The 21,858-nt window shown below is 46.7% G+C and overlaps 1 protein-coding gene across 3 annotated transcripts in view; it reads right to left on the bottom strand.

Annotated features, from left to right (window-relative positions):
- The window catches only part of ELOVL5 (ELOVL fatty acid elongase 5), a 69,997-nt gene extending 50,627 nt beyond the window's left edge, over positions 1-19,370 (bottom strand). The window contains exons 1-2 of one of the 3 annotated variants that reach the window (XM_007130184.3): positions 19,224-19,370; positions 10,918-10,978 (exon numbers count right to left, since the gene is read on the bottom strand). Coding sequence is in view for 1 of the 3 variants with exons in the window: in XM_007130183.4 (XP_007130245.1) it covers positions 10,918-10,978; positions 12,383-12,507 (186 nt within the window). In the remaining 2 variants the exon portion in view is untranslated. Of the gene's footprint in view, positions 1-10,917; positions 10,979-12,382; positions 12,523-19,223 lie in introns of those variants that run through there. The other 2 variants (XM_007130183.4, XM_007130185.3) reach the window with 2 other exon arrangements.
- Positions 19,371-21,858: the final 2,488 nt, after the last annotated feature.

The raw sequence follows: 21,858 nt of genomic DNA, 5'->3' as shown, positions 1-21,858 counted from the left end.
AAAAGGAAGCTGTCAGACACCCTGGGAGTTGCATGGTCTAGAGAGACCTGAGCCACACATGGCTATTTAAATGTAAATTAATTAAAAGTAAATGAAAAAACTCAGTTCCTCACTTGCATTAGCCACAATGCAAGTGCTCTGTGACTGGTGACTACTATACTGGACAGTGCAAAATATATCCCAGAGAAACACCTCAGCATCTGGAAGCGAGCAGCTCAATGTGCACTGGCACCTCATTCAGACATCACCGAACCTGAGGTTATAAACATCCTGAAAGAAGTCCCCAGAGTAAAGGAAAGGGGAGGCAGATGCCGGGTTTATGAGTCCCCAGAGCAGAACTCTACATGATCAGACATACAAAAAACTCCAGAAGAAACTTTTTGTAACACAAGAATATAAAGGTTAAATGGTTAAAGAGAACAAGGTGGAGATGTGGGGACGCGATGCAGCAAATTTTTATTAAAGCAAAAGCACTGTCCAAAATCAGCAGTAACTAAAAAAAAAGAAAGTTAAGTAGTATCTATCAAACAGGCATGAACAAAAAGGAAATTAGCTATTTTTAAAACTATTCCAAAAGACAGCCAGTCTGAAGGCCCAAATACAATAATGTATAGATGGCAAAGAGAATGGGGAGGGGGGCGCGGAGAAATGAACATCTCGAACATCTAAAAAAGGTATTTACGGGATTTCCCTGGCGGTCCAGTGGTTAAGACTCCGTGTTCTACTGCAGGGGGCGCAGGTTCGATCCCTGGTCAGGGAACTAAGATCCCTGCATGCCTCGCCACGTGGCATGCATGCATTCATACATACATACATGCATAAATAACTAAATAACTATATAAATAAAAGTTTTTTAAAAGGTTTGTACGCCATGCTGAGACCTTACTTTTGATTAACTCCTTTCTGCTCTGGATTTTTATTTTAAAACCTGACCACTAGAGCTTCCCTGGTGGCACAGTGGTTAAGAATCCACCTGCCAATGCAGGGGACGGGGGTTCGAGCCCTGGTCCGGGAAGATCCCAAATGCCACGGAGCAACTAAGCCCGCGAACCACAACTACTGAGCCTGCACTCTAGAGCCCGCGAGCCACAGCTACTGAAGCCCACGTGCCTAGAGCCCATGCTCCATAACAGGAGAAGCCACTGCAGTGAGAAGCTGGCACACCACAAGGAAGAGCAGCCCCCGCTCGCCGCAACTAGAGAAAGCCCGTGCCCAGCAACAAGGATCCAACGCAGCCCAAAATAAATAAAATAAAATAAATTAATTTAAAAAAAAAACCAACAAAAAAACCCTGAACACTATAGTCCTCCAGTAGAGCATCTATGCAAGCAACCAGCATATTCAGAGGACATAAATTTACTTTTAAATATTATCCTACCGAAGTATGGTACTTACAGACCTACAGATACATTTATTTGATAAAAAGACCAAAACCAGTCCACCTGATGAAGTTCACGTACAAAGGTGACATTCAGAGATCCTCCTGTGACATAAATCAAGAAATTTACTCAGGCAGAAGGACTCAGGAGGCAATAGCTGATGAAATAAGACACCCCCTCCCACCCCCCGTGAAGGATGTTTTCATAGCCAAGTAGAAGGTTGGTCCTTATTTAAAAATACAATAGGCTCTAGTTACAACAGGGGTTCTCAAAGTGTAGGCCAGACACCTGAGGGTCCTTGGGTCCTTCTCAGGGGTTCTACAAGATCAAAACTATTTTTGTAATGTTGCTAAGGGATTACTTTTTCAATCTCATCTCTCTCTTCACTGTTAAGTGACCCAGAGGCTACACGATGTGTGATATCTCAAAAGATTGAATGCAGAAGCAGAGAAGAGGATCCAGCTGTCTTTCATTAAGCCAGATACCAAAGTGATGGGCAAAAACAGTCAAATGTCTGGTTTCACTAATTTCTTTTTGTTTGGAAAAAAATATTTTTCATGAAAATATAGATAATGTTATCATGTAATGGGCTAATTATTATTTTTAGATGTATTACTAACTATTTAAAATTATTTAAAAATAATTTAAAATCAATTTCTAATAGAATAAATACCAATAGATATAACCCACATAAACAAAAGCTCTGAGGTTCTCAGTAATTTTTAGAAGTGCAGGTCCTAAGACCAAAAAGTCTGAGAGTTGCTGTATTAAAAATTGCATACAGGGGCTTCCCTGGTGGCGCAGTGGTTGGGAGTCCGCCTGCCGATGCGGGGGACGCGGGTTCGTGCCCCGCATGCCGCGGAGTGGCTGGGCCCGTGGGCCATGGCCGCTGGGCCTGCACGTCCGGAGCCTGTGCTCCACGGCGGTGAGAGACCCAGTACCTCAAAAAAAAAAAAAAAAAATTGCATACAGAATTTTTTTCCCTCTGTAAGGTTTTATCTCTAAAGACATTAATTTAGCTTCTCAACGTAAAGGCAAAATCCCCAAATATACCTCAAAAAGAGCCAGCTAGCAATAATGAATAAAATGTACAATAAATATATTTTAATTTAAAGCACTCTGTGAAATAATTACATTCTTACTGGTTTCCCAGTAACTCAAATTATATACAGCAGGATGAGCTGATTTTCACATCAGTATGTGGGCTAAAACCTCTGAACGCTTCTTTAGCATGATACTAACTTCCCTTTCAAATGAAGATACTCCTCATGGAAACTCTTATTCACCAAAATCTAAAATTTTAAATCATAAGTAATAAGGCCTAAGTATCCTGTGGCTAAGTCACATTAGGTAGTACTGCAGCTAGAATGTTATTAACTCACCAGCCAGTACACAGATGCTAAAGTGCTTATGTACATATACATATACATACACACACACATACATATGAGAGAAAGAGAGAGAGAGCTCAGAATCAGTCAAAAATTCATTTTCCGGCCACTACAAAACATCTTTTAAAACACCACACTTTCCATTTGCCTATCGCCTCAGCTGTCCAATTGTCACTGGGTCCTCCCGTTCTCTGACTCATGTTGCTAATGAGTCCAAGACAGTGTCAGGCAGGTTTCCCCAAACTTAAAAGTGCAGCCTGCTCAGGGGAGCACATCTTCCCGGTCAGGGGCTCACCTCCTTCTCCCTCTAAATGGGGTGTCAGTGGCAGGTATGTCCCTGACATCACACAGGAATATAATTACCAACAGGAAAGCAAAGTCCCCACTGGAGGAAGAAAAGCAGGTCAGCAGAGACAGACAGAATAAATATGAACAAGAGGGAGAAAATTACAGGGCACTCCCTTCTCCAAAATAGGAATCTGAGAGTGACATTTCAGAGCTCCAAGCATGACCGCCCCCCCATCATTTATTCCTTTGACAGAGAGCAGTGTCAACGGGAGAACAAATCCTGTGTGACGCTTAACACTCACTTGCTATAAAGGTGCATTATGTCCTCCCATCGGTTGTGAAGAAACCCAGTGCTTTCAAACAAGAGCTCAGGGTGTTCACCTTAGGTCACGGCCACAGTGCAGTTATCTGCAGGCTTCTCTCTACAAAATGTTTTCTCTATTTGCTTTCTTAGTTTGGAAAACATTACAGAGAAATGCCTGTATGCCAAGAGGACTGTCTCATTAGGGGAAACAACTTGATCTCAAGAAAGAAAAAAATCATGACTGTTTCCTGGGGCACTGGGGGTCCGGACCAACACCTCCTCCCCCACCTCCTGCTCAAAACGGCTTAACCCTGCTGCACTTGGTTCCTGGATACTGTGGGGCCTTTGTCTTACAGGGATACCAACTGATGCAAAAGACAACTCACCAGGTAGCACCCACAAATCTTATTTAATCAAATCAAAGAGCAAAGGGAAGGGAGAACAGAAAGTTTAGTTGGTTAACTTGGAACGAATGAGATCTCGTGTTAATCTTATTTCTTCTGGAGAATGAAATGTAAGTAACTCATTGAAGTTAAACTGATTTTCATGTGTGGTTTATGGACATCATTATTAGTCATAACTCACCTTCACAGACTTTATTTTTTTTTTTACTTATATTCAGTACTATCTTCACTGAAAACTTTTAAACTTACATTACTTGGTACACTGCCACCAAGTAGAAGGACAGTGATCAGAGTGCTAAGACGGCAGCAATAGACAGGTAGGAAGGCAATGTGGTGCCACAGGAAAACACCTCTAATGTCAATACACTCTACACAGCTCCTCGGAAATGGTCCCTCTCCCATTTCTCAGGAAATTGGTTGTAACTTCAAACATTACAACCAAGTTCATTATGAAGAACAAAGGAATTCAAAAACCAAGAACTTTCAGGACTTTCAGTAACCAAGTCTAAAATAAGTATATATATAGTTCAGCGGCAAATTGATATTTTTAAAAAACAGATGCGGAAATGTTCTAGCAGGTACCATCCATTTCCCTTTTTCCAATACAAGCCAAGTTTTGTTTAGGGCTCTATCCTCCCAGCTCAGTGGGTGAGATCTGATAGGGTCAGGACCCGGGGGCAGGTTGGGGGTGGGTAGGTAAGCATGTGACCCTGAGTGACTAGCTGGGTGATAGACCAACCGGAGCCAGAGAGGCTTCTGGGAAGACGAACTGCAGCACAGGGTGAAATATGCAAGGAAGGGTCATGGATGATGTTATTTTTAGTTTTTTAAAACAAGTATTTAGTATTAACTTATTTTTATTTACTAAAAAAATGTTTAAAGATTCACAGAATTGGACTTCCCTGGTGGCGCAGTGGTTAAGAATCCTCCTGCCAATGCAGGGGACACGGGTTCGAGCCCTGGTCCGGAAAGATCCCACATGCTGCGGAGTAACTAAGCCCGTGAGCCACAACTACTGAGCCTGCACTCTGGAGCCCGCGCTCCACAGCAAGAGAAGCCACCGCAACGAGAAGCCCACAATGAAGAGCAGCCCCCCCTCGCAGCAACTAGGGAAAGCCCGCACACAGCAACAAAGACCCAACGCAGTCATAAATAAATAAATGAATAAATAAATAAATAAATAAATGGTGGCGGGGGGAGATTCACAGAATTCAAATGGCTGCAAAAAAATTTAGGCAAAAAAACAATAGGAAAAACTTCTTAAATTTAAGGAATGTGACGTACTGGATTCTTCAAAAGGGCTGCTGAGTCTCTTCACCAGAAAAATTTAAAGAAAGGGTACAGATAAATCATGACCAATGACACCCAATCCTGTATCCCCAACTCCACGCTCGAGGGCCAGTTTCCACCTGCTCTCTCCACCTACATACATGTGGTGCTTCTGAACCTTAAACCCAACAAGCCAAGCCTCCCTTCCTCCTGACTCACTCCAGGTGACTTCCTGCCCAATCACCTTCCCAGGAACCCAGCCCTGAAAAGCACACTCCCCCCACCCCACCCCACCCCGGCCCCAGCGTGGATCCCAGGCCAGCCAGGGCTTCAGGCCTGTTAACAGGCCCTGCGATTCCAGGCCTGCCTCATCCTCATCACCTCTTTGCCAGAACCATCTTCTATGAACTCCCTGGCCTCCAGAACCTCCCCTCATCCAGTCCATCTAATGCATGAATCTGTCACATTGATCTCTTAAAGCACGACTCATTCACTCAGCAAACAAGTACTGACTGCTGTATCAGATAACCAAGGACCACAAACTTAGTGGCTTGAAACAACACAAACGCATCTTAGGGGTCAGAAGTCCAAAACGGGTCTCCATGGACTAAAACCAAGGTGTGGGCAGGGCTGCGTTCCTTTTTGGAGGCTCTGTGGGAGAATCCTTTCCCTCGCCTTTTCCAGCTTCTAGGGACTGCCTGTATCACTCCATTCACAGTCCCCTCCTCCATCTCAAGGCCAGCAACACTGGGCCAAGTCTCCTCACATCGCACGCTTCTAGTGCTCTCCCGCCTCCCTGTTCCATACTTTAAGAACCCTGGGGGTTACACTGAGCCCACCTGGATAACCTAGGACCCTCCCTACTTCAGTCAGCTGATTAGCAACCTTAATTAAGGTCTACAACCTTAATGCTCCTTTGCCTATAACCCCACATATTCACAGGTGCTGGGGATTAGGACATGTCTGGGGGCCCTTATTCTGCTGGCCATAAGCACCAGATACAAGGCTCTGGGAGGGGCAAATGTTAAACACAGGCTTTGCTGTCAAGCTTGTGTTAGTCCTTTGATACCAAATGTTAATTGGCTCCCACTCCTTAAAGAATTGAGCCTAAACCACTTAATCTTCTATTAAAGCCTTCCATGATTTCGAAACACTCCTGCAGGATTATCTCCCACGACTTGCCTGAAGTACCCTAGCGCTGTCCTCAACCTGCAGAACTGGGAGCACCCAACACACCGGCTTCTGCTTCACAGCCACACGCGCACCACGCTCCAGTTCACACACCACCTGCCCTCTCTCGGCCTTCTCTGAATGCCCACGAAGCCCCGTTGCGCCAGGTGGCCACTCAGCGGTGACACAAAGGGCTCAGGCAGAGGGATGACCCAGCGCTGCTCTGAGCCGGCTGTGGGGCCCGGGCGTGCCACTTGACAGCCTTGCTTTCATCATCTGTCAAGTGAAAAGCAGCCCCCAATTATTCTCAATCCGTTCCCAGTTCTACGAACTGGGGGGGGTTGGTATCCATTTCTCTCAACCCCCAAAGTCACTGTCCAAACAAGGTCACCATCAAGTCAACTGGATTAGTGCACTCCCTCCCGAGAGAGGGTCCCTGCCTCCAGTCTTGCGTTGCTCCCCACCCCCCAAAAAGCATCTTTCTAGGTTACTCATCTCAAAACCAGTTAAAGGCTCTTAGGAAAATGTCCAGACCCGTCAGTGTGGTCCCAGACCCCTGCTTCCTCCTTCGATTTTCCTCACTATCAGCGCCTCATATGCTACCTGCTTCCTCACCTCAGAGGCTTCGCCTGAATGCCTACTTCCTCTTTCCACCAGGCAGATGTCTGCTCGTTCTCCAGGCACCCTTCCCCGGTCCTCCCGGTCTGATTTACGGGTCCTTCCTGTCTGCGCCCATAGCACCCCACACTACGCTCTCCGTTCTCATCACCGTGCTACTAGTATCTGTTCCCCGTCAGTATCCTCCAGACTGCAACTTCCACACGGGCAGCACCGTCAACCTCATCCACCACCCTAGGTACAGACTGGGGGTGGTCACCCAAATTCTGGATAGAGTAGCAGGACTTCTAGCTGCTCACAGCCACCCAGAATCAAGATGAGATTTCCCGGTCTGTCTTGCAGCTTCATGTGGCTGCATTTTTAAAGTTCTGGCCAAGCAGACATAAGCAAAAGTGTCTAGGGGCAGTTTCTGGGAACTTCCCTAAGAGAAAGCACGAATGAATCCTCTGTCCTTTCTGCCTCTGTCTCTTCCTCCATCCTGCTGCCTCTAAGCCTTACACACAGTGAGCTAGGAGCCTACAGTTGGGTCATACCTGTACCTCCTTCTCCAGCCCTTTATGGGAAATACAATACCTTGTTTTGACATGCCATTATTGGAAGCATTATTATTTTGGAATCTCTGTCACCTGCACTCAAATTTAATTGCAACACACACAGCCATATCCACAGCACCAATAATTATCTGTTGCATCAAGTACATACCTCACCTCTTCTACTGGATTATAATCTATTTGTCAGTAGGTATATTGTCATGTGTCTCTGCGTGATCCATGCACCCGAGCAGAGGGCAGCACACAGAACTCCTCAACGGTGAAAAAGTGTGGATGGTCAATGAATTGATGACCAGGTGGCTACTGATGCAGACAGGCTCAGTCCAAGCTACACGGGCTACCTTAACCTTGGCTCACTGCTGCGGCCAACCAAAATAAAGTTAAAAAAAGAGTGTCTACACTACTATGTATAAAATAGATAACTAATGAGAACCTACCGTATAGCACAGGGAACTCTACTCGGAGCTCTGTGGTGACCTAAATGGAAAGGAAATCCAAAAAAGAGGGGATATATGTATACGTATGGCTGATTCACTTTGCTGTACAGCAGAAACTGACACAGCAGTGTAAAGCAACTATACGCCAATTAAAAAGAAGAAAAAAAAAAAGTGTCAGTTTCGGGGCTTCCCTGGTGGCGCAGGGGTTGGGGGTCCGCCTGCCGGTGCAGGGGATGCGGGTTGGTGCCCCGGTCCGGGAGGATCCCGCGTGCCGCGGAGCGGCTGGGCCCGTGAGCCGTGGCCGCTGGGCCTGCGCGTCCGGGGCCTGTGCTCCGCAACGGGAGAGGCCACAACAACGGTGAGAGGTGGGAGAGGCCACAACAGTGAGAGGCCCGCGTACCGCAAAAAAAAAAAAAAAAAAAAAAAAAAAAAAAAAGTGTCAGTTTCTACCATTATTTGATCAGGGAATAGTTCAGAGCCTAGACACCAGAGTTCATTCTCTTCCTACCTCGGGCACAGGGTCACCAGTGTACTCCATCACTGGCTTATTCCACCTGAAAGCTCTACAGGGTAATATGCAAATAAGCAAGGTCCTTTAACACAGACATTAAAAGAACAGCCTCTGCTCCTGCGCAGGTGGGATGTCTAGCAATTTGCTCTACTCCCTCAGCCTGGTTGGGGGAACAGCAACCCTAAGCAGGGAAACCAGCGCCCCAGAGCCCGCTTCCCCAGGTGGACCCCTCATCATCTGTGCAGTGTTACGAAGTCTCAGGCTTCTCAGGCTATTGAGGCATACTCACCTTCACACAGCCATAAGCACAGATTACAGAACTGATCATACTTGAAAGGTACATATTTAGAGACATTTGTGCAAATAATTGCCAGATACCTACTACATGCCAGACAGTACACAGGTACCAAGGATAGGCAGGGAGCATGCCAGACACTGAGCAGAGACAGAAGGAAAGCACTAGTCATCCTCACTTGACGAATGAGGAGACTGAGGCACACAGAGGTTAGTTAGTTATGTATAACCAAGGTTACACAAGCCGGAAGGGGTGGGAGCATCTAATTGAGCCAAAAGCATCAAGGTTCTAGGCTGTATGAGTTTGACTTACAAAGAACAGGGCCTTTTCTGTTATTTAGTTTGCTTTGCTTTTGTGTTTCTGTCGGTGGGGAGCAATTGAGGAAGCATCCAAATACAGCCTACAGGCACATCTGGGGAGATGGGAGTCTGTGGCGTGTGCAGAGTGAAAAGTGCAGTCAGGAAACGACAAAAGTGCGGTCCCGGAGACCCGGGACTGCAGCGGCTGGTGCTCGGGGCCCTGCCTGTGGCCAGCGGGGGGCAGCGACTGCAGCCTGGGTAGGTCAGTGGCCCTTGGAGCCTGGCCGGCGTGAGGCAGCCAAGGCCTGGGCCTGGTTACCTGGGTGGAGGGCGGGGAAAGTGGGGACCCACCACCCCCGGGGACCAGTGGGAAGGTCCATGGAAGTTGGACCCGGTCAGCCTGTTTTCAGAGGGAGGCCCGGGTTAGAGGACCCTTTAGCCACTGTGGAGGAAGTTAGATCTTCAGGGTGCAGCTCTACAGACCCTTTTGGGTGTCAGGGGAGGGCCCAGTTTCCATTTGCTCTCAGCCAGGCTGGGCCTGGCCCATGCGGTGCCCTCATGTCACTCTGGCTGCAGATCGTTCTCCTCCCAGGTCACTGGGAGAAGTTTTCCTACCCTCGTCCTTTGTTGGGATGCTCTTGTTAACATTTTCGGCTCACCTGCATCTTTCTGCTTGGGTGGGCTTTTAAGGCTTCTATGCGTTTGTACGCTTTTGGTTTAAAACCATGGTGGGAGGTATGGAGCCAATTGCTGGCAGGTCTTTTACTTGCTGATTGTATATTTCTGGGGCTAGATTGTAAAGCAGCCCGTTTGGTTGTTACTAGGAAGACATGTTAGGGAAAGAAGAAAAAAAAAGAGTGACTTTCGTTGAAAACTAAATGTTTGAAAAATTGACACAATTAATACAAGTTTTAGGTGAAGTTCTTTGAGACATGAAGGGAGGTAGGATGTGTTCTTGGAAAGGTCTTTTCAGATTCTGAAAAGCTTTTCAAAGTGCAAGCGTTGGGGTTTCCCTGGTGGCGCAGTGGTTAAGAATCCACCTGCCAGTGCAGGGGACACGGGTTCGAGCCCTGGTCTGGGAGATCCCAGATGCCGCGGAGCAACTAAGCCTGTGCGCCACAACTACTGAGCCTGTGTGCTAGAGCCCGCGAGCCACAACTACTGAGCCCACATGCCACAACTACTGAAGCCCGCGTGCCTAGAGCCTGTGCTCTGCAACAAGAGAAGCCACCGCAACAGAGTACCCCCTGCTCGCCACAACTAGAGAAAGCCCGCGTGCAGCAACAAAGACCCAACGCAGCCAAAGATAAATAAATAAATTTAAAAATAAATAAAGTGCAAGCATGGAAAAAGCTTGTGGCGAAGGGGGGCAAGAAAAAGCAGGTCCAGAAGTTTACTCTTGACTGTACCCGTCCTGTAGAAGATGGAATCATGGATGCTGCCAATTTTGAGCAGTTCCTTCAGGAAAGAATGAAAGTTCATGGAAAAGCTGGGAATCTCGGAGGGAGTGTTAAAACAATCGAAAGAAGCAAAAGCAAAATCACTGTAACTTCCGAGGTGCCTTTTTCCAAAAAGTATTTGAAATATCTCACCAAAAAATATTTGAAGAATAATCATCTATGTGATCGGTTATGCGTAGTCGCTAACAGCAAAGAAAGTTACAAGTCAACGTTACTTCTAGATTAATCAAGATGAATAAGAGAAGGAAGATGAGGACTGAAACTCAGTTATCTGGAGTATTTTATATGAATTCTTAAATAAAATTTAGGAAAAGAAAAAAGAAATGTCTGAGATGGACAATGGGTTGGGTGGGTGGGTGAATACTTGAATCCATGGGTTAAGTAAATCACCCACTGAGATTGGTTTTCCAACAGTACATTGCAACTATTCACCTACATCTTGAATTTCAGGAAGCATTTTAAAATATGCCAGTCCCATTTCCTAAAAGATGGTAAACTCAAGCATGGAACTCTGTACCAGGGCTCAATGTAAAACACCCACCTCACTCTGCACTCGCAGCCACCTTCCTCTGGGTCGCTGAGCCTCTTCCAAACCTCCGCGCCTTGCAAAGAAAACAAAAAGGATCTGCCATAACAAGCCCAGTACATACAGCATTCTCCTGGGTTCACGAAGTCTTGAAACACTGTCTTTAAGGGGGTATTTGGAGAAGCTCCGACCTGTTTCACAGGACAACCGCCTTCTTGGCTGAAACAAACTTGCAGACGATGGAAGGCTGCACAGATCTGGATATGAGATCCTCTGCAAGCCTCTAACCGGTCCCTTAAAGACCCAGCTTAAAGAGGCCGAGCTCTACTTCTACCCCATTTCTAACATACAAATCAGACTGCAATTGCAAATAGCTGGGAGACAAACATTTAAGAGGCTTTTAAGCAACATTTTGTGCTATGGGCAGCTACTTATAATTCTAAATCTGACTGCAGCCTGATGTGATTACTTAATCAACTGACGTGATTACTTGATTAACTGACGTGATTACTTGAATATCCAAAATAAATTGTCATGTTCTCCAAGCTAATTCATACAAAATATACAAAGGCAGCGAGTGTTACAGCCTTGGTTGAAATTAAAAGAGGGTGGGGAAACATAATTAACAAAGCTAAGTTATGTACCCCCCTCAAGAGAAACCTGTGTTTCTTGATTTTAATTCAAACCTGTGTAGCATAAATAAGGGTGTAACACGAAAACACATTTCTTTTTAAAAATTCAATCTAAACCTCCATATTTTATAACTGTTGTTCAGGTGTGTGTGGGGGGGGGTGGGGGGGGGAATGGGAGCAAGAGGCAGAGTTAAAATGTGTTTCCAAAAGAAAAAAGCCTGGTACGATGTGGCATTTTTAAAAGCAAACACAACCCAGCAATCAATCTATCATGTCCTCTACAGAGTGCCTAAAGCCAACAGTTATTTTATCGCCTGGTTACATTCCATGTTAATATATAAACCATTCTGTGAATTTTGTGATCCTCGTATTTTAGGAATTACGGTACTCAACGGCCATCATGTTGTCAGACCTAGCGACCCACACCCAGAAAGAAAACGAGGAAGTCCTAAAAGAGTAAGAATCCCAAGAGAACTGAAGGGCTGGGGAAGGTGTTATTCTGCACAGCCCGAACAAGCAGCCTTTAACCAGTCCTGTGTCAGAATGACCCAGATGTTCTCAAAACACAGGATGTACACCTCTACTCAAGGGAGACCAGACAATCCACAGATGGAGGCTCCCTGGGGGATGTGGGTGCCCTTCCCTCCCAACCCACACCCCTCAGGTCTTATACACCTTGTAGATCAAACCCAGGTGGCGCTGGGGTCAGACAAGGAAACTGACGCTGGATGCCCTCAACCAGTCTGGGTTTGAACCCGGCCTCTGTCACTTGCTAGCTGGCGGGCCTTGAACAAGTCACTTAACCTTTCTGTGCCTTAGTTTCTCATCTGTAAAACTGGGGTACCTACCTCATGGGGGGATTTGGTGAGGCCAAAATGAATTGACAGATGTAGAGCACCTTAGAAAAGCGCCTGGCATGTAGTGTATTTAGCACCCACAGAACAGCCTCATTCTCTTCATAAGTTGCAAACATTGCCCAACTGCAGTGTCATTTATTCTTCTGAAGAACATTATAACAGAAGATTGAGTCAGCTGAGTAAACAATGCTTCAGTGAACATCCTATCCAACAGAGGGATTATTTTTTAACTACACTCATCAAATTAAGTCAGTCCCCTACTTAACTTTTATGTATAATACCGATAGTCTGGACACCCTCCAAAGGAGGAACAGGTATGATCACCTGCAAGTTCTACACAGAAGTCTGTGGCCTGCCGGAGCCTGCCCAGCCTTGTGGGGCAGGGCTGGGTCCCTATCCTGTGCAGCAGCTAACCTGAAAGGCCTCTTCTCCCATCCCCTTCCTATAGCTTTGCTAACTTTAAAAAAAGCACAGTAGATGCTCTTAATAAATGCACCGCAGATCCACAGTAGAGCTAAACATTCGGAAGTTTTGTAAGAAGTAAACTCAAATTTTCACAGAGGTACATATCAGCTCACAAACAGGGCAGACAGAGGTGTCAACAACTCCTGTAGATATTAAGGTAATGTATTTCTTCTGCCAAAACCTGAAGCAGAGGTACCCTGAACGCTACCCTCAAGGGACGTACAGCGCACGGCCAAACTTCCCAGGGAAGCAAATGAATAATTATTGAATTCAGTGTCATAAGAACTCTTCTTTGGGGGGAGGAGAAATTCACAACAATCACTCTGTAGGAGTGTGTGCTATCCCAAGACAGAAGGCACAGGTACTCTGGGGTTCAGAACAACTCAGATAAAATAAGGACCAGAGTGGCCAATTCTCCAGTGTGGCTTTAATTAGGTCTGTTTAGTATGCACTTACCAGAGATTAGCTCTGACACAGTAAAACTGTTGACAATGGGGAAAGAAAAGGGCAGAGGGCGTGTGCTAGCAGGAGGGGGTGAACATAGTGTCAGGACTGTCATTCGAAACTGCAGGTGTCTCAAGAAAATGGTTATTCTGACCGCAGAAAGCATGAGAGTCCCAGCACTAAAAATCTTAAGTGAAAAACTATTTCCTAAATCCCAGTCAGCAAGAAAACATACATCAAACAAAAGGTACCAAAGTCTAACTTAAGATACAAGGGGGCTTCCCTGCTGGCGCAGTGGTTGAGAGTCCTCCTGCCGACGCAGGGGACACGGGTTCGTGCCCCAGTCTGGGAAGATCCCACATGCCGCGGAGCGGCTGGGCCCGTGAGCCATGGCCGCTGAGCCTGCGTGTCCGGAGCCTGTGCTCCGCAACGGGAGAGGCCACAACAGTGAGAGGCCCGCGTACCGCAAAAAAAAAAAAGAAAAAGATACAAGTTATACTGAGACATCGCACACAGCTGTGCTTCAATAGGAAGCATACGGATTCAGTCTTCCTAAAAACTCACCAAGTATGAGTATTTTCAATCCAGGGGCCACACGATTCTAAAGGCAAACACATTCGAGTCAAATAAAAGTGTCCCCGTAGAGGAAACGTGCCAGTGGGAATCAAAGAGCTTGGTAATGATAACATTTAGGGGCTGAAATCGGGATCGGGTGGGAGAAGGGTTTCTATGACAGAAACTCAAAATGAGGTCAGTCTACCTTCCTGAACGACTCCCTCTGCTAGGCTGGAGCAGCTCCAGCAGTTACGTTTAACCTCTTAAGGAGAAAACTGTAATTTCCATCACTGATTCTGACATCTACCTTACTGAGACCTAAATGACTTCAACTTTCATTCTCTATCCCTGGTCAAACAGAAACAAAGGATTTGCTCTCAGCAAAAGTGAAAATAAAAAATTTTCGTTCTGAGACGGACTTGAAAATCACCTTGGTGTAACTGTTTATTTTTAAAGAAAGGGACCAATGCCCAGAGTTGATTTTCTTAAGGCTGATGGCAAGTTTAGGATAGGGAACCAGGGTAGCCGGGCTCTATAAAAGGATGAGGCACTCTACCTGAATCACTGTGCCTTCCAAACATCTCAGATTACTTCCGTTTTAATAACAAAGAAATATGCGTGTGCTTTACCATAATCCTGTATTAGGAGGCAATGTTTATTTTAATATGTCTTATGTGAGCTGAGGTAACTCAGGGGGTGAGAGGAACCCAGAGGCCTTGGTTCTTACTCCTGGCTCTGCCAGCAACTGGCTCCATGAGCTTCAGCAAGACTGAGACTTTACTTTTCTCACCAACAATACTTCATTAAAAGCTGGCAAGCATCCTGATTTCAGTAATACTAAAATGCGAAAGACGGCTTGTGTGATTTTACCATGCCACTGACTGTAAGCTGCATCTCTACCCAGATATGTTAAAATGTGAAAAACTGCCGGAAAACGGATGAAATGTGGTAGAAACACACACCTGTAAAGTGGCGGACAAACACCGGCTGCAAAGAGGACCGGGGACCCGAGAGGGGGAGAAAGGGCCTGTCTGGATGGAACGTGGGCCCTTAAGATGTTTCCACCTGAGGACAAAGCCTCCTCCCTCTTCCCCCACGACACCGCATTTCTTCTAACTCCCAGGCCTGAGAGCGCCCTTCCTCTCGCTGGCCCTCTATCCAACTGGTCTCCAAGTTGCGTAGATCTTGTCCTAGAAACATCCTCATGTGATTAGCTCGCTCCAGTCTGTGCTCATAGCTGTGGCTCCAGGTGAGGCCTCACCACCGCCCTGGCCTCCAAAAGCCTCCCAGTCCAACCCCACACAGCCCCGGTGTCCGTCCTCGCCAATCCCCACCACGTACTCTGACCACACACACTCATATTCTTGGAACACAGGATTCACAACGCACTCCTTCCGGTTCAAAAGCTTCAGCGGTCCTGTTACCCAACATCTCAGGAAAGACATCTAGTGGGTCAAGACCACCCAGGCTGGAATGCTTTGTGACCTTGGGCAAGTCTAAAACTTCTGAGCCTCCATTTCCTCATCTGTAAAGTGGGAATGCTCACAGTACCAATTAATAGTACTTGAGATAAATCCACATAAAAGGGCTCAATGCAGAGTTTAATACGTAATAAGTTTAATAAAAGTTAGCCCTTATTATTATCTACAACTTGCCTTTCAAACCTTTCCACTTCTGCCCTATTAGCTTCAGGCAACTGGGCTACTTGCTTTAATGCCCAATGATTCACTTGTTTGCTCTCCAAACTCCCTCTCCTAGAATGCCCATCCTCTGACCTCTGTGCGCCCCGTAAGATTCCTCTATGATGGGTAAAGTGAAATTCAAATATTGGTTCAGTTCTGTTTCATTTAATCCAATCATCTCTTTGATGAGGCCTGACATCCTTGGAGGCCCTTATAGCCGACACACCCCCATGTCCACAGAGGCCCTTCCTGAAAGTGTGGTTAGCAGCCAGGTAGGTGAGATGAGATTTAAATCCACTTCCTCAGTTTCGGATGGGCCCCAGGTTATCAGATTTCATTGTTCTAGTTATTACTTCAAGTAACCAAGGCCAAAATCAATCACCTCAAGGCCAAGGACCCTCTTTGGAAGGTGGTGGGAAGGGAAGTTCCCACATGAGAATATGGTAACAAGGGGTCCAGACTAACTGGCAGTCATCTTGCAAAATCAGCCTATGGACATAACCAACATCTGAGGAGGCTTCAGAGAAACAGAGCAAAAGTTCTGCCTATGGGACTTTTCAGGTCTGATGGTCATTTAAGCCCATCTGCATTGGGTTTTCTGTCTCTTGCACGAAAAACAGGCCTATCGGTGCTAGGCACTGATACATCTAACATGGTGAGCTCTGCCATAAAGCTTTCCCAGAAATAGTGAGACAAGCCCCCTGGAAATCTGCTTCTGATACCCTTCTAGTCCAAGGTGCAGATTAAGTATGGGTATAAAAGGATTAAAGTGTAAACTCATTCAGGAAGCCCTTTGGAGTCAGAAACTGTCATTCAGCTTTGTATACAACCTCTTCCCCCAAGACACACAAACACAATACACACTAAGTAACTGACAAGTCAATAAATTAATAAAGAGAGTAAATCAAATGTGGGCTAAAAGGAAGGAACAGACTTGACACAGATTTGAAAATGGCAAATTGTTAATCTTGGATGGCTCAAAGATGGACCTTTAATCATGAGGTTAGATTTCTAAGTTACAGAGTAACAGAGTTACATAAAGGGCAGAGCCCACTGACCAAATCTTCCCAGCAGCAAGGACAGAGGAAGGAGCAGGTATGTTACAGGAGACAGAGCTATGTGATTTGGACAAGTCACTTGGCATCTCTAGGTCTCAGTTGTCAATTCTTTATAAAAGAGGTAGTGGATAGCACTTCTCACAGGGAGGCTGTAAGAATTAAGTACGGAAAGCAACTATTAATAGGAAGGTGCTCACATCAGTAATACCTGAAACTGAATGCATGCAAAGACAGACCTATTTTGGGTAACTAATGAAAGATTATCCCATCAGTAACAGAAGAGTTGGTAGGCACAAAGGAGGTATTAAACATAATTACAGATTTTCTTAGGGGAAGGATGTGGCCCCGAGTAAGAAAGAAGTAAAACCATCACTCACACTCTCTACTATCTACTTAGACATCAAAGTCACCCTAAAGGAAGGTAAACAATTTTACCTTGATTTGCATAATTCAAGTTGGAAATAAGACACCCAAGTACTGATACTCACTCCTACAAACAGGAGGGCAATCAACAGTTATGCTAAGAGAAAAGTGGAGGCAGTGGAAAAAAGATCCTTGCAAACATCCCAAAATTAAGAATTCTGTCACCCCTCCCACACAAAAAAGAAAAACGAAGCTCAGTCGATCCCAGGGAAGGAGATAACTCACCTCACTTTCAAAAGTGACTTTGCAGGAATACTGGAATTAGTGTCTGTGAAAACCTAGTTTTGAATATTTTCCCAGTTACTTGAGATTCTCCAGCTTTATCCTTGGCCACATCCCCTAAACCTCACTTCCCCTTCCCCAAGAAGAAAAATAAGTGAAGAAGAAACATTTATCAAACCACTATTTGGCAAGCCCCATGCTGGGCACTTTCAACTGTGTCATCTCTTGGAATCCCTACGATTCTGAAACGTGAAACCTGTGGACAGACGAGGAAATTGAGTCAAGAGGGTGAGGACAGTGTCTGATGTTATGATGTACTTTTCTTGAAAAAAATCTGGCCATCAAATCTTAATACACGTTCTACTTTCACTTTTCTGCCCAGTTCTGTCCTATATTCTGTAAAATTAACCATCTGTAACCATAAATAACACTCTCCCTTTTGTCTTCAGTTAGAAACAGAAAAGAAATACAAAAAAGAGGAACTGTTACAGAAAAAAATTCCTGGCAATGAGAAATTATAATCTGGGGTAAGAATCTAAAAGGGACGTGAGTGACATTTCTCTTTCAAGTACGGAGCTTTCCTTGGAGAATCCCAGGCAGCTTCCGAACGAACTAAAAAAGTGATCCGCTTGTCCCCTAAACGCAGATGGAAAGTTAAAGTGTTCGTCCACAGCCAAACCGGCTGTGTCCCTATCTGAGATTATGCACCGAACGCTGCTGGCTGAGAGGTGGTGCAAGCAAAACAAGTGCACACCAACAGGTTATCTACGGAGTGGTTAGGCGAACAAGTTACAAAACCTAACAAGCAACGTTAGCTCTTCCGTCCTACCCTATAAAGAGAGCACTTCCTGCCACGGGGCCCGCTATTAAAGAATTAAGGCTGCTCGCTCCCCACTATTCTGCCGCCGCATGCCTAGGTTCCGCAGCCCAGCTCACTCAAGTCATGCACTGGATTCTTCCATACGGGACTCCTCACCCCTCACCCCAAAGTGGCCCAAATGCATTATCCAATTTGCAATCAAGCAGCCAGGAGCTGAGCTGAACTACAACTGTGAGCAGGGGAAACCATCAACCTAAAAGTGCAAGGGCACGGAACGATTGCAAGACACAGTTTAAAAGAACAAGCCTTGCTCCAGGCACGACTCCTCCACTCCGAGGCGGGCGTGCGGACGCGGGGGTGGGGTGGGGGCCGAGTCTTATTGCGTGTAAACTGTAAAAGAGCCTCTTCCTTGCCCCTCGCAACAGACGCGACCCCAGGGCTTCCCAGGCCGCCCCCGCGCTCGGACTCCCGCTAGGGTCGCCCAGGTGGCTCTCCAGTCCCCTCCCCCGCGCTTCCCCACCGGCCTCCCCGAGGATCCTCGGGCTACAGTTATCTGGTTTTAATAAAAACCGAAGCGTTCCCGGGCTAGCGGGCTCCCACTCCGAGGGGCAGAGGCGGGAGGATAAGAGAGAAAAGGAAAGGCCGGAGGCGCCGCGCACCGACCCGCGTTGCGACCCCGTGGCAGCTCTCCCAGCTCCCTCGGGTTTTGTTCTCCCCTGAGGAAGCGCGATCGCTCCCGGGACTCTTCCCCGGACCTCCGGCCGCGCGTTCATCCCGCCCGGGCGGGCCGACCCGAGCGCAAGAGCCCACCCGCCCTGCTTCCCGTCGGCGCGCCGGGTGCGTTCCCGCCGCGCCCGTCAGCGTGCACACCGCCCGCCGGCGGCTTCCACCGCCGAACAGGTGAGACAACATCGCGCGGAAACTCCCGAGACGCCCGCACAGCTCTCCCCCCGCCCGCCATCGCGCCCGGGAGCGGGCCGGCGCCCCGGAGCTGCCGAACTCCTCCGCCACGCGGGCGCAGCGCGGGCCGCGCCAGCAGTCGCTCGTGCGCACCGGGCTCAGGACCCAATGGTGGGTCGCAACCCTCGGTCCCGGCCGCGAGCCGGCGCTGGTGTCATGGCCGAGCGGCGGCCGGGCGAAGTTTCCTGGAGCCGCCCGCTTACCTCTTAGGCCGAGGGTGGCTGCAGCTCCGAGAAGCGGAGAAGCGGCGAGGCGGCGGCGACGGCAGCGCCCGGGGCCAGCCGAGCCAGGAGGAGGCGGGAGGGAGTGCCGGGCCAGCAGCAGCCGCCGGGATGGGAAGAGGAAGGCGCCGGGTATCTACAATCTGAACGTGGGCTGACCGTGACGTCACAATGGCGCGGCCAGCCAATCGCCGCCGGGAGGCCTAATCAAGCGCTATGATGTCATGCGGCCCCGGAGCCAATCGGGAGACAATAGAACTTTCGTGATTGTAAATTCCAGAATCCGACGCAGTGGGGAACCGTGGTCTGGGTTGGTCCCCTTCGGTTCACGTGTCTCTGGGCAATTTTATCCCCTTTCTTCCTAATAAGCCTGCGTGGAACGCAGAGCCTGCGCAATAGCACCAGTGAAGTTCCCGATGCCCTGAACTCTGATTCTCTTAGTGCCAGGCGTGGCGAGGTTGTGTGGCCGCGTTTGGACAGCAGAAGCCCACTCTGGTGCCGTCTCCTCGCGGGTTCTGGAAGGGAGCCAGTTCTTCTTGGTTTTGGATGAAAGGGTTAAATGCCTGCGGAGATCACCGGCGCGAACAAGATAAGGCAACAACAAAAAAGCGCTCAAAACTGATGCTATAGCTTAACTCCCGGTGGGTAGATTTACCGTGATTTTTCTTAGGGATTCTGATTTTCCCTTAGTGATCACTACCAACTCCATTTCTCCTCAAGACTTTTTGTAGAAGGGGAAAATGTGGTGGAGTAAGTGACGTCTTTTCAGCTAGACGGGTTTAAGCACATAAAACAAAGTGCTTTGTGCTCAGGGCACAAGTGGAAGATCCTTGCTGTTTTTCATTGATATTTGGATAACTTAAGGCCTTCATCATCCTAGTATCCTATGCTTTTCCCAAATCAAGCCCCAGAAATTAAGCCTTTCTCCCAGTGCCCTCTGGCTGTATTTCTATTACCCCATGCCCATGGACCCAACATAGTCAACTGTTTAATGTAGGCAAGTTTATTCTTTTAAGTATTTACAATGTTTATCATGTGCCAGCCGTTCCAGGCCCTTGGCCATTTCCCATTGCCTTAAGAATACAGGTGTACAAACTATATACAAATGAGATAATGTAAACATAAACAAATAACAAGATTTTTACCAGTCGATTGCCATTCAACTCCGCAAACACTGACTTCAGTTTGACAGATACTATGCTAGGTGTTAGAAATAAAAAACTGCAAGGATCCCCTCCCCCTGTGAAATGATATAGTCAGGAAACAACTACCATGCAGAATGGTAAACACTACGATGGAAACCAAGATAAGCAGATTAATGAAGAACTTTCTGTCAAGGGGCATGTGAAAACCATATGCCAGATGCATAGAAGAGTTGGGCAAATGTATCTCCTTTATGCTTCACTCTTCTGCCCGCAGTTCAAGGCCAGAGCTGGTTTAGCTCTTCATCACCCTAACAAGTTCTATCTTTCCAGGTTTTAAAAGTTTCAAATTTAACTTGATATTCCAAAAATCTTGTTTTACATCACCCACAATTGTTTTTGTTGTGTTCACCTATCAATAAAATGTTTCGGCCTTACTACCAAAATATCTGTATTTATTTTTAATTATGGACATATAACTGTCAAGTCATACATTAAATATTAAATAATTTTTTGTATTTTAAGAGAAAAGTAAACACAAATTTCTATTATTTTATTCCTAGCCCCCAAAGGATGCCTTTTCCTATGCCCTTGACAGATATGCCTTAGTTATTGTCTGTGTATCTTGGTTTCCATGAGAGCATTTTTCACTCTGCATTGCAGTTTCCTGACTGTCCCATCTTGTTCAGTCCATGAAGTGCTTGTACCTTCACTTTAAAGAGCCCTGCGTTAGATTGTAAACTCCATTGGAGGGGGAACCATGTTGAGTTTTGCTCATTATTTATCCCCAGATCTTACTACAGTCCTTGGTATATAATAAGAGCTTAGTAAATATGTTTTGAATAAGTGTGTGAGCTCTTACTTCCCCTCACCATCATCACACTGGTGCTTCCATTTTCTGCTCCAGAACTCCAACCCTCTGTCAGATAGTTATGTCCCAGGACTATTGACTCCTCTCAAACCTAAGTTAGTAAGGTCATGTTCTCATTCTTTACCCACCCAGAGACTTAGGGTTCCCAATACATGTATGATTTAGGGAGAAATTTCTGCCCCCCAGACAACTCATCTTAACCCTGCAGTGTGAACTGACTACCATGACTTCAGTATGAGTTACTCCTTATGGCAACACCATCGCATTCATGGATAAAGTTGCAAGAAATGACTCTTCAACTTAACTGTGGGTATTTTTTTCAAAATAGATCAAAAGAATGCCTAGGACTCCATGCCAGGGTTCAAGGAAAGTGTCTTACTGAGTGTCAGAATCAAATTCCTGGCCAGTTGGGTTCTAGACCCTGTGCTGGAGCCATCCCAATCCTTATAACCAACCTGTCAAAAATGAACCTAAGGGCTTCCCTGGTGGCGCAGTGGTTGAGAGTCTGCCTGCCTATGCGAGGGACACGGGTTCGTGCCCTAGTCCGGAAGGATCCCACATGCCGCGGAGCGGCTGGGCCCGTGAGCCATGGCCGCTGAGCCTG

The sequence above is a fragment of the Physeter macrocephalus genome, chromosome 18 (assembly GCF_002837175.3).
Source record: "Physeter macrocephalus isolate SW-GA chromosome 18, ASM283717v5, whole genome shotgun sequence".
In the NCBI taxonomy this organism is placed as follows: domain Eukaryota; kingdom Metazoa; phylum Chordata; class Mammalia; order Artiodactyla; family Physeteridae; genus Physeter; species Physeter macrocephalus.
The sequence above is the reverse complement of the archived record's forward strand: the minus strand, read 5'-3'. Positions and strand labels throughout refer to the sequence as shown.